The 12,995-nt window shown below is 48.9% G+C and overlaps 1 protein-coding gene across 1 annotated transcript in view; it reads left to right on the top strand.

The window, feature by feature from the left end:
* Nucleotides 1-12,995, top strand: part of LOC129695037 (dedicator of cytokinesis protein 2-like) — a 286,209-nt gene that overhangs the window by 194,654 nt on the left and 78,560 nt on the right. The window contains exon 9 of the mRNA XM_055631797.1: nt 3,416-3,456. Coding sequence (XP_055487772.1) covers nt 3,416-3,456 — 41 coding nt within the window. The remainder of the gene's footprint in view (nt 1-3,415; nt 3,457-12,995) is intronic.

The raw sequence follows: 12,995 nt of genomic DNA on the forward strand, positions 1-12,995 counted from the left end.
AAACTGGAGCCACAGAGGGTCGCAGCGTGACGGTAGAAGAGGCGTTGAGGTCCCAGTTGCTGTGAATCCTGGGCGAGGTTGTGCAGAGGATGTTTGGCGTCTGATGGGGCCCTTGCACACCAGCCTGTGGGTGAAACATAGAAACATAGAAACATAGAAAAACATAGGTGCAGGAGTAGGCCATTCGGCCCTTCGAGCCAGCACCGCCTTTCAATGTGATCATGGCTGATCATCCCCAATCAGTACCCCGCTCCTGCCTTCTCCCCATATCCCCTGACTCCACTATATTAAAGAGCCCTATCTAGCTCTCTCTTGAAAGCATCCACAGAACCGGCCTCCACCGCACTCTGAGGCAGAGAATTCCACAGACTCACCACTCTCTGTGAGAAAAAGTGGTTCCTCGTCTCCGTTCTAAATGGCTTACTCCTTATTCTTAAACTGTGGCCACTGGTTCTGGACTCCCCCAACATCAGGAACATGTTTCCTGCCTCTGGAGGGATACGGGCCAAATTCAGACAGGTGGAGTTGGCACATGTTGGCTGGTGTGGGCACGTAGGGCCAAAGGGCTTGTTTCCACGCTGAATCACTCTGTGACTGTATTAGACATAGAGCAGAAGTAGGCCATTCGGCCCATCGAGTCTGCTCCGCAATTCAACATTGCTGGTCACAGCTTAAGGATACGGTGGGCGGCGCGACTCTCGTCAGCAGCGGCCTCTGCAGTCTGTCCGCGTTTTATTATTTTCTGTCTGTGTTTAAATGTAGTTTTTCTTATTTTTTGTTGGGGTGTGTGTGTGTGGGGGGGGTGGGGTGGGTTGGGAGGGGGGGGGGAAACTTTTTAAATCTCTCCCTGCACTGGAGACCCGACCTTTTCTCGTCGGGTTTCCGTTGTCGTTGGGGCCGCAACGAGGAGCGGCCTCCAACAGGAAGAAGCCGGGGACTCTGGTGCTACGACTCACCGTCGCCGTCGCGGAGCTGGCCGAGTCCGGAGCGGGTGGAGCGGTGGAGGAGCGCTGCTGCTGCTGCTGCTGCTGCTACCGGAGAGTCGGAGGCTGCTACTGCGGGTCTGTGGACGGCGGCACCGGGAGCCCGCGGGTCCCTGGAGGGAGACCGCTTTTCAGGGCTCTCGCAACGGCGACTTCCCCCGCCCGAGTTGCGGGGTTGAAGAGCTCCTGGAGCGGGGCCTAACATCACTGCCCCGCGCGGCTTGGAATGGCCGCGGGACTCTGCGAGCGCACACCGGGGGCTCTAACAGCAAGACCCGGTGTGCGACCTCGCACCACCCGGCGTGGCTTTAATGGCCGCGGGACAATCGCCATCGCCAGCCGGGGGCTTTGACTTTGACTCTGACATCGGGGGGGGGAGAGTGCAGTGGGGAGATAAGTTTATTAGGCCTTCCATCACAGCGATGTGATGGATGTTTATGTAAATTATGTTGTGTCTTGGGTCTATGTGTTTGTAATGTATGGCTGCAGAAACGGCATTTCGTTTGGACCTCAAGGGGTCCAAATGACAATTAAATGTATCTTGTATCTTCTTGTATAAGGGGGAAATCTTTTAGGACCGAGATGAGAAAAACATTTTTCACACAGAGAGTGGTGAATCTCTGGAACTCTCTGCCACATATTCATACTCACATCTGGTGAGAAAGATATTCGTATTTCAGTGCATAAACAGATTGGCATTGATAGGGTGGACAGTCAGAACCTTGTTCCCAGGGTGGAAGTGTTCAACACTAGAGAGCATAGCTATAAGGAGAGAGGGGTAAACTTTAATGGGGATGTGCGGGGTAGGTATTTTACGCAGTGTGGTGGAGGCCAGGGGTGGTGGCGGAGGCAGATATGATAGTGGCGTTAACAGGCAATGAAAGTAAAGTAGGAGACAGTAGGCTGTGGGAGAGCTGCGAAGGGGAGGGGAAGGAGGGAGAAAGCAGGGACTACCTGAAATTGGAGGGTCAATGTTCATACCGCTGGGGTGTAAACTACCTTTGATTTGTCTACCTTATATTTTTCCAGCATCTGCAGTTCTTTCTTAAACTAAACATGCGATCAATTTAACTTGGCATCATGTTCGGCACAAACATTGTTGGCCAAAGGGTCCACTACTGTGCTGTAATGTTCTATGCTTTTTTTCTATATAAACAACATTTGAATAGGAAGGAATTGCTGGTTTAAACTGAAGGTAGACACAAAATGCTGGAGTAACTCAGAGGGACAGGCTGCATTTCTGGAGAGAAGGAATGGGTGACGTTTCGGGTCGAGACCCTTCTTCAGACCATCCACAATTTGCCAAATGTCACCTATTCCTTCTTTCCAGAGATGCTGCTTGTCCCTCTCAGTTACTCCAGCATTCTGTGTTTATCAGTAGACAACAGGTGCAGGAGTAGTACATTCGGCCTTTCGAGCCAGCACCACCATTCACTATGATCATGGCTGATCATCCACAATGAGAAGGTCCATCCTCGAATTAGGGGACCAAAACTGCACACAAGACTTCAAGTGTGGTCTCACTAAGTGTGTGTATGACTGCAGAAGGTCCTCTTTGCTCCTATATTCGATTCTTCTTGTTATAAAGGCCAACATGCCATTCACTTTCATCACTGCCTGCTGTACCTGCATGCTTACTTTCATAGACTGATGTACAAGGACCCCCAGATCCCGTTGTACTTCCACTTTTCCCAACTTGACGCCATTTAGATAGTAATCTGCCTTCCTGTTTTTGCTACCAAAGTGGATAACCTCACATTTATGTAACAGGGTGAGACCACACCTGGAGTGTTGCGTGCAGTTTTGGTCTCCAAATCTGAGGAAGGACATTCTTGCCATAGAGGGAGTGCAGAGAAGGTTCACCAGACTGATTCCTGGGATGTCAGGACTGTCTTATGAAGAAAGACTGGATAGACTTGGTTTATACTCTCTAGAATTTAGGAGATTGAGAGGGGATCTTATAGAAACTTACAAAATTCTTAAGGGGTTGGACAGGCTTGATGCAGGAAGATTGTTCCCGATGTTTGGGGAAGTCCAGGACAACGGGTCACAGCTTAAGGATAAGGGGGAAATCCTTTAAAACCGAGATGAGGAGAACTTTTTTCACACAGAGAGTGGTGAATCTCTGGAACTCTCTGCCACAGAGGGTAGCTGAGGCCAGTTCATTGGCTATATTTAAGAGGGAGTTAGATGTGGCCCTTGTGGCCAAGGGGATCAGAGGGTATGGAGAGAAGGCAGGTACGGGATACTGAGTTGGATGATCAGCCATGATCATATTGAATGGCGGTGCAGGCTCGAAGGGCCGAATGGCCTACTCTTGCACCTAATTTCTATGTTTCTATGTTATCTATCTTTGATTTAGTTGATTGTTGTGAAGTGATTTGTTTTACCCGGCAAACCTTCATTTTGTGTTTCTTTTGCCCCTTCTGCAGAATTTCTACAAAGACATTGACCGGGAAGAAATGTACATCCGGTGAGTATAAAATGCACCAAATTCGTTTAAGACCTTGGATAGCAGTAAATCCATTCGAGGGGTGGAACCCCTCGTTCCACAAGGTGGTTTAGGGGGTAAAAAACAACTGCTGTGGCTAATTAGCTAAAAACTTGCAACTCTGCAGAGAGTTGAATCAGTCTGAAGAAGGGACGTCACGCAATCCAACCTCCCCTCCATTGACTCCATCTACACCTCACATTGCCTCGGCAAGGCCAGCAAGTTCAAGTTCAAGTTCAAGTGAGTTTATTGTCACGTGTCCCAGATAGGACAATGAAATTCTTGCTTTGCTTCAGCACAACAGAACATAGAAGGCATGAATACAGAACAGATCAGCGTGTCCATATACCATTGTATAAATATATACACACATGAATAAATAAACTGATCAAGTGCAAATAACAGATAATGGGCTATTAATGTTCAGAGTTTTGTCCAAGCCAGGTTTAATAGCCTGATGGCTGTGGGGAAGTAGCTATTCCTGAACCTGGACGTTGCAGTCTTCAGGCTCCTGTACCTTCTACCTGAAGGTAGCAGGGAGATGAGTGTGTGGCCAGGATGGTGTGGGTCCTTGATGATACTGCCAGCCTTTTTGAGGCAGCGACTGCGATAAATCCCCTCGATGGAAGAGAGGTCAGAGCCGATGATGGGCTGGGCAGTGTTTACTACACCAGCATAATCAAGGACCAGTCTCACCCCGGCCACTCCCTCTTCTCCCTTCTCCCATCAGGTACAGAAGTGTGAAAACGCACACCTCCAGATTCAGGGACAGTTTCTTCCCAGCTGTTATCAGGCATCTGAACCATCCTATCAATAACCAGAGAGCGGTGCTGAACTACTATCTATCTCATTGGAGACCCTCGGGCTATCTTTAATCAGACTTTTCTGGACTTTATCTTACACTGAACATTATTCCTGTATGTGTCAACTTCGGACAGCTCGATTAGAATCACGTGTTGTCTAGTCACTGACTGGATAGCACACGACAACAATCCAATCACTGTACCTCAGTACACGGGACACGAATAAACTAATTTAATCTAAACTATAGTCCTTGATATTTCTCTCCTGGGGAATAAGGTCCTGACTGTCTCCTCTATAATTTTATATACTTCTGTTAGATCTCCTCTCAACCTCCGATGTTCCTTATGGGCCTGTCCCACTTAGACGACTTTTTAGGCGAGTGCAGGAGACTCTGTGCTCGCCACATGGTCGCCACATGTTCACAATGTCGCCACACGCCACAAAAAATCTTTTACTGTCCCCCAGTACACATGATCAATAAAGTAAACTCCACGGCTTAGACGGGGCATCCTCATCGGCATGAATAAGTTGGGCCGGAGGGGTTACGGGGAGAAGGCAGGAGAATGGGGTCGAGAGGGAGAGATAGAAACATAGAAACATAGAAATTAGGTGCAGGAGTAGGCCATTCGGCCCTTCGAGCCTGCACCGCCATTCAATATGATCATGGCTGATCATCCATCTCAGTATCCCGTACCTGCCTTCTCTCCATACCCCCTGATCCCCTTAGCCACAAGGGCCACATCTAACTCCCTCTTAAATATAGCCAATGAACTGGCCTCAACTACCCTCTGTGGCAGAGAGTTCCAGAGATTCACCACTCTCTCTGCGTGAAAAAGTTCTTCTCATCTCGGTTTTAAAGGATTTCCCCTTTATCCTTAAGCTGTGACCCCTTGTCCTGGACTTCCCTAACATCGGGAACAATCTTCCTGCATCTAGCCTGTCCAACCCCTTAAGAATTTTGTAAGTTTCTATAAGATCCCCTCTCAATCTTCTAAATTCTAGAGAGTATAAACCAAGTCTATCCAGTCTTTCTTCATAAGACAGTCCTGACATCCCAGGAATCAGTTTGGTGAACCTTCTCTGTACTCCCTCTATGGCAATAATGTCCTTCCTCAGATTTGGAGACCAAAACTGAGGAAGGTAGATCAGCCGTGATTGAATGGCGGAGTAGACCTGATGGGCCGAATGGCCTAATTTGACGATGAGAGAGCTGCATTGTCATAGTCATAGAGTGATACGGCGTGCAAACAGGCCCTTCGGCCCAACTCACCCACACCGGCCAACATGTCCCAGCTACCATCGTCCCACTTGGTCCATATCCCTCCAAAACTGTCCTGTCAACATTTTCTTAAACGATGAGATAGTCTCAGCCTCAACTACCTCCTCTGGCAGCTCGTTCCACACACCCACCACCATTTGTGTGAAAAAGTTACCCTTCAGATTCCTATTAAATCTTTTCCCCTTCACCTTGAACCTGTGTCCTCTGGTCCTCGATTTCCCTACTCTGGGTAAAAGATGAGATGACATGAGATGGCACTTGTTCTCCAGCACCCCCCCTCCTTCCCCCGTTCTAAGGACGTTGTCACTTTCCAAACTGTTTAATGTGTTGGCAAGCTTTGCCTGCAGTGTATAATGAGGCAATGGCAGCACTTTGAGCACCAGATGGCCTGCAAAATCATTCAGTGACGATTTGCGTTTTATATCTGCAGCAAGATCTTCACATTTGCCTGCCTGATGCATGAGATATTTACACACAGTACTCCCACTCCTTGGAGCATTGCGTTCACTTGGATTATTGCCTGCAGCTCTGATCACCACATTACAGGAGAGATGTCGAGGCTTTGGAGAGGCTGCAGGGGAGGTTTACCAGAATGCTGCCTTGAATAGAGGGTTTTAGTCAAAGATCCTGTAGCGAGCAAGGTGGATCACTCGACGAAAAAGACGTGGTACGGTCCTGGGCAGATTCACGGGTAATTTTCGGCCCCATTTCCGTAAACGGCTTCCGTCTCCGCACCAAAGATCCCGTAGCGGAGCAAAGATACTAGTGCAGAGACGGAAGCCGGTTACGGAAACATCCTCGTAAAAATAAACGTTATTTGGGAAAAATCTTCTCCTCATTTTCTGAATTATAATTTATTAACACAAACTGTTCCCCCGCAACGTTGATTACACTGCGAGTCGGGTCGGGTCGGGTCGGGTCGGGTCGGGTCTGGTTACTGAAATGGATGAAAAAAAGGCCCAGGTTCCGCTCCGTTGCGTACTACACGTCAGCCCATTGCATTTAGCAGGAGTGGTCTATCTTGCTCCGTTATAGGATCTTTGGCTTTAGCTACTATCCAAGTTGGATAGACTTGGATTGATATTTTTTGGATTGCCGTTGTGGGGAGAAGGATGAGAGGGATTCCCATTGAAACATATAAGATTATTAAGGGATTGGACGTGCTAGAGGCAGGAAACATGTTCCCGATGTTGGGAGAGTCCAGAACCAGGGGCCACAGTTTAAGAATAAGGCCATTTAGAGCGGAGACGAGGAAAAGCATTTCCACCCATAGAGTTGTGAATCTGTGGAATTCTCTGCCACAGAGGGCGGTGGAGGCTATTTTTCTCTGGATACTTTCGAGAGTTAGATAGGGCTCTTAAAGATAGCAGAGTCGGGGGATATGGGGAGAAGGCAGGAACGGGGTACTGATTGGGGATGTTCAGCCTTGATCACATTGAATGGCGGTGCTGGCTCGAAGGGCCAAATAGCCTACTCCTGCACCAATTGTCTATTGTCTATTATCAACATGTTTAGCATCCACATCTTGGCCAGATGGGCCAGTTCCTGGGCTCAGCCTGCATGGAACATGGGACAGCACAGGGACGGGTCCCTCAGACCACAACGATGGTGTTAAACATGTTGCCCAATCAAACTGATCTCATCTGACTGTATTTGATCCATATCTCTCTATTCCCGGCACTTCCATGTGCCTATCTAACGTCCTCTTTGTACGTTCTCCGTGGGTTTCCTCCCAGATCTCCGGTTTCCTCCCACACTCCAAAGACATACAGGTGTGTAGGTTAATTAGGGCTTTATTCTTTGGAGCGCAGAAGGTTAAGGGGGGACTTGATAGAGGTCTTTAAAATGATGAGAGGGGTAGACAGAGTTGACGTGGATAAGCTTTTCCCACTGAGAGTAGGGAAGATTCAAACAAGGGGACATGACTTGAGAATTAAGGGACTGAAGTTTAGGGGTAACATGAGGGGGAACTTCTTTACTCAGAGAGTGGTGGCTGTGTGGAATGAGCTTCCAGTGAAGGTGGTGGAGGCAGGTTCGTTTTTATCATTTAAAAATAAATTGGATAGTTATATGGACGGGAAGGGAATGGAAGGTTATGGTCTGAGCGCAGGTAGATAGGACTAGGGGAGAATATGTGTTCGGCACGGACTAGAAGGGTCGAGATGGCCTGTTTCCGTGCTGTAATTGTTATATGGTTATATGGTTATATGGTTAATTGGCTGGGTGTCATTGTAAATTGTCCCTGGTGTGTGTAAGATAGTGTTAGTGTTCGGGGGGGGTCGCTGGTCGGCGCGGACTCGGTGGGCCGAAGGGGGCCTGTTTCCGCGCAGTGTATCTCTAAACTAAACTGTAAACTAAGAGGAAGAGACCGAAATCTCGCTGAGTATCAAAGATGGCCTCATGTGAACTCCCGCGCCCTGCTTTTCACCACACACATCTCCGCGGTTATAATTTCATTAGTAACACCAACCGTGTTAAACATCTGCTGACAGAAAACTGACTGGTTATTCATGTCGACTATCAGAACAAACAATTAGCGGGGGAAACTCGCTCGCTGGCTCTGCTTGTTGTCGTACAGCAAGTCAACTGATTGAAATTCATACATTCTCCGGGAATTAGAATTCACATTGTGCCATCTGAAAGATTTTATGACGCTAATGAGCACCTGCACACATTTACCCACGACTTTGCAGTCTCACTGTCACTTGCTCTATCAGAATTTGAATGAACAGTTCAGTTTCAGTTTAGTTTATTGTCACGTGTACCGAGGTACAGTGAAAAGCTTTTGCTGCCTGCTATCCAGTCAGCGGAAAGACAACACATGATTGCAATCCAGCCATTTACAGTGTACAGATACATGATAAGGGTACTGTGTTTAATGCAAGGTGAAGCCAGTAAAAACCCGATCAAAGATAGTCCCAGGGTCACCAAAGTGGTAGATAGTAGTTCAGGGCTGTTCTTTGTTCAAGAAGGAACTGCAGATGCAGGAAAATCGAAGGTACACAAAAAAGCTGGAGAAACTCAGCGGGTGCAGCAGCATCTATGGAGCGAAGGAAATAGGCGACGTTTCAGGCCGAAACCCTTCTTCAGACTCGGGCTGGTCTCTGGTTGTGGTAGGATGGTTCAGTTGCCTGATAACAGCTGGGAAGAAACTGTCCCTGAATCTGGAGGTGTGTGCGTTTTCACACCTCTGTACCTCGAGCCTGATGGGAGAGGGGAGAAGAGGGAGTGGCCTGGGTGAGACTGGTCCTTGATGATGCTGCTGGCCTTGCCGAGGCAGCGTGAGGTGTAGATGGAGTCAATGGAAGGGAGGTTGGTTTGTGTGACGGTCTGGGCAGTTGTGCATCTTGCAGCAATTTTATTTTTTGGGGAATGATCAATGCCAGAAGGGTCTCGACCCGAAACGTCACCTATTCCTTTACTCCAGAGATGCCTCCTGGCCTGCTGAGTTACTCCCAACACTTTGTGTCCATTGCTGGAACAAGCCCTTTGGCCCATAATCTCCCAGCTGAACATGACGCCAAATGACTCCAATCTCCTCGTAGAAACATAGAACATAGAAATTAGGTGCAGGAGTAGGCCATTCGGCCCTTCGAGCCTGCACCGCCATTCAATATGATCATGGCTGATCATCCAACTCAGTATCCCGTACCTGCCTTCTCTCCATACCCTCTGATCCCCTTAGCCACAAGGGCCACATCTAACTCCCTCATGATCTATATCTCTCCATCCCCTGCCATGTGCCTGTCTAAAGGCCACTTTAACGCCTCTATCCTGACTCCACAACCACCCCTGGCAACGGGCTCCTGACACCCGCCACCTTCAGTATTAACAACATACCCGACCCACCTCCTCTAACTGTGCCCCATGCAAAAATCTATCCAGAATTCTACCAATTGAGACAAGGAAACACTTTTTCACACAGAGTGTGGTGAGTCTGGAATTCTCTGCCTCAGAGGGCGGTGGAGGCCGGTTCTCTGGATGCTTTCAAGAGAGAGTTAGATAGGGCTCTTAAAGATAGCGGAGTCAGGGGATATGGGGAGAAGGCAGGAACGGGGTACTGATTGTGGATGATCAGCCATGATCGCATTGAATGGCGGTGCTGGCTCGAAGGGCCAAATGGCCTCCTCCTGCACCTATTGTCTATTGTCAATTGCACCCCACGCTGCCTCGGCAAGGCCGGCAGCATCATCAAAGACCAGTAGCACCCCGGCCACTCCCTCTTCTCCCCTCTCCCATCAGGCAAAAGGTACAGAAGTGTGAAAACGCACACCTCCAGATTCAAGGGACAGTTTCTTCCCAGCTGTTATCGGGCAACTGAACCATCCTACCCACACATAGAGAGCGGTCCTGAACTACTATCTACCTCACTGGAGACCTTCGACTACCTTTGATCTTGCACTAAACGTTATCCACGATATTCCCTTTACCATGTATCTGTACACTGTGAATGGATCGATGGTAATCATGTATTGTCTTTCCGCTGACTGGATAGCGCGCAACAAAAGCTTTCCACTGTACCTCGGTACACGTGACAATATACTTCATTCATGCCAGGGCTAGGGAGGCAGAACTAGGTAAGATAGAAATCGGACAGAGAACATGGACCAGACAGAGGAAGGACCTATATGTAGAGTAGGCTAGAAAGGGCAAGTGTGAAAACACACACCTCCGGATTCAGGGGCAGTTTCTTCCCAGCGGTTATCAGGCAACTGAATCATCCCACCACAACCAGAGAGCGGTCCTCAACCACTCTCTGGCTCATTGGAGACCCTTTGTTCGGACTTTACTGGACTTTATCTTTGACCAGAGGTAGACAAAAATACTGGAGAAACACAGCGGGTGAGGCAGCATGTATGGAGCGGAGGAAATAGGCAACGTTTCGGGTCAAGACCCTTCTTTTTTATCTTGGACCAAATGTTATTCACATTACTCCCTTGACAACCCAATGTTCCTGCGACATTACATTCAAGGACTCCTAGATCCACCTGCTCGACAACAATCCCCCGAGCCCTGCCATTCACTGTGAACATCCCGCCTTGGTTTGACTTCACAAAATGTAACGCCTTTCACTTATGTACATGAAACTCCATCAACTAATCCTTTGCCCACCTGCCCAACCGGTCAAGATCCTGCTGCGATCTTCACAATTGACAATACCACCCACTTTAGTGTCATCTGCAAACTTGGCCGTCATTGCGCCTCATTTACGCGTCATATGTAAAATAGGTCGACGCGTAGTTACGCGCAACGACGCGCGCAAATCACGCGTCATCATGCCGTCTGGTGCGCGTGTCGTCATTAGAATACCCTGCGGCGCACGGCGACACATGGTTACTCGCGGTGATGTAACCATGCGTCACCACGCGATGCACGTGAGACGTCGGGACGCAGCGTGTGACGCCAATGCGTCAGCGTGCGTACCCAACACGTCAGCGTGCGTACCCAACACGTCAGCGTGCGTACCCAACACGTCAGCGTGCGTACCCAACACGTCAGCGTGCGTACCCAACACGTCAGCGTGCGTACCCAACACGTCAGCGTGCGTACCCAACACGTCAGCGTGCATACCCAATGCGTCAGAATGCGTATGCGATACAGGTGGCGCGCAAGAATTTTGTACAGGACAAAATCCTGGAGCGCCGCGCGATATCGCGCTCAACTCCAGACTCCTCCACGCCTCTCCATCCGCCCGTCCCGCACTACCCACACAACGCGTCGACCTATTTTACATATGACACGTAAATGAGAGCCAAGCAAGTAACAGCCAAGTGGGACAGGCCCTTTACTTATCATATGCCTTGTAGATTCTCATCCAAATCGTGTGTGGTCTCAAGAAGGGCCTCGACCTGAAATTATAATCTGCCTTCCTGTTTTTGTCACCAAAGTGGATAACCTCACATTTATCCACATTAAACTGCATCTGCCATGCATCTGCCCACTCCCCCAACCTGTCCAAGTCACCCTGCATCCTCATAGCATCCTCTTCATAGTTCACACTGCCACCCAGCTTTGTGTCATCTGCAAATTTGCTAATGTTACTTTTAATCCCTTCATCTAAATCGTTAATGTATATTGTAAATAGCTGCGGCCCCATGGTCACATTGAATGGCGGTGCTGGCTCAAAGCGCCGAATGGCCTACTCTTCCTGCACATATTGTCCACTGTCTATTGAAACGTCGCCCTGTCCTTCTCTCCAGAGATGCTGCCAGTCCCGTTGAGTTACTCCAGCGTTTTGTGTCTATCTTTGGTTTAAACCAGCACCTGCAGTTCCTTGCTACACACTTCTCCCAGTGTCCGTGCGTTAAATGGAGCTTGATGCTGTAAATTCTTGCTCATGGGCCTGTCCCACTTAGACACATTTTTTAGGCAACTACAGTCGCCACATGTTCGCCGATGATCGCCGGGAGTAGCCTCCGCAGTCGCGCAAACAGTCGTAGCGTCTTTCTGGTCGCCGCTGAATTTTGGCGACAGTGGGTTTGACGCCAATGAGCGTGGCTTGACTTCTCCTGACGTAGGTGCTGTCGTAGGTTGTCGCCAGGATGAGGTGGGTTGTCACCGGTTTTTCGGCGACCGGCTTCGACTATGACAGTCGCCGGCAGTTGCCTTAAAAATTGCCAAGTGGGACAGGCCCTTTACACCCATGAGATTTGCTACAATTATTCTCTTCAATTTCATGCAGCTCCTTGGTCTGCTTGCCTAGTATTGGTCATAATTTACTGTGTTCATGTGTTTTGGACATTTATTTGTTGTGTTGAGTTGAGTATAGGAGAAAGTTCTCCTTCTGCAGTTGTACAGGGCCCTAGTGAGACCACACCTGGAGTATTGTGTGCAGTTTTGGTCCCCTAATTTGAGGAAGGACATTCTTGCTATTGAGGGAGTGCAGCGTAGGTTCACAAGGTTAATTCCCGGGATGGCGGGACTGTCATATGCTGAGAGAATGGAGCAGCTGGGCTTGTACACTCTGGAGTTTAGAAGGATGAGAGGGAATCTTATTGAAACATATAAGATTGTTAAGGGCTTGGACACGCTAGAGGCAGTAAACATGTTCCCGATGTTGGGGGAGTCCAGAACCAGGGCCCACAGTTTAAGAATATGGGGTAAGCCATTTGGAACGGAGACGAGGAAACACTTTTACTCACAGAAAGTTGTGAGTCTGTGGAATTCTCTGCCTCAGAGAGCGCTGGAGGCAGGTTCTCTGGATACTTTCAAGAGAGAGTTAGATAGGGCTCTTAAAGGTAGTGGAGTCATGGGATATGGGGAGAAGGCAGGAACGGGGTACTGATTGGGGGTGATCAGCCATGATCACAGTGAATGGCGGTGCTGGCTCAATAGACAATAGACGATAGGTGCAGGAGTAGGCCATCCGGCCCTTCGAGCCAGCACCACCATTCAATGTGATCGAAGGGCTGAATGGCCTACTCCTGCACATATTGTC

The sequence above is a fragment of the Leucoraja erinacea genome, unplaced genomic scaffold, assembly GCF_028641065.1.
Source record: "Leucoraja erinacea ecotype New England unplaced genomic scaffold, Leri_hhj_1 Leri_91S, whole genome shotgun sequence".
In the NCBI taxonomy this organism is placed as follows: domain Eukaryota; kingdom Metazoa; phylum Chordata; class Chondrichthyes; order Rajiformes; family Rajidae; genus Leucoraja; species Leucoraja erinaceus.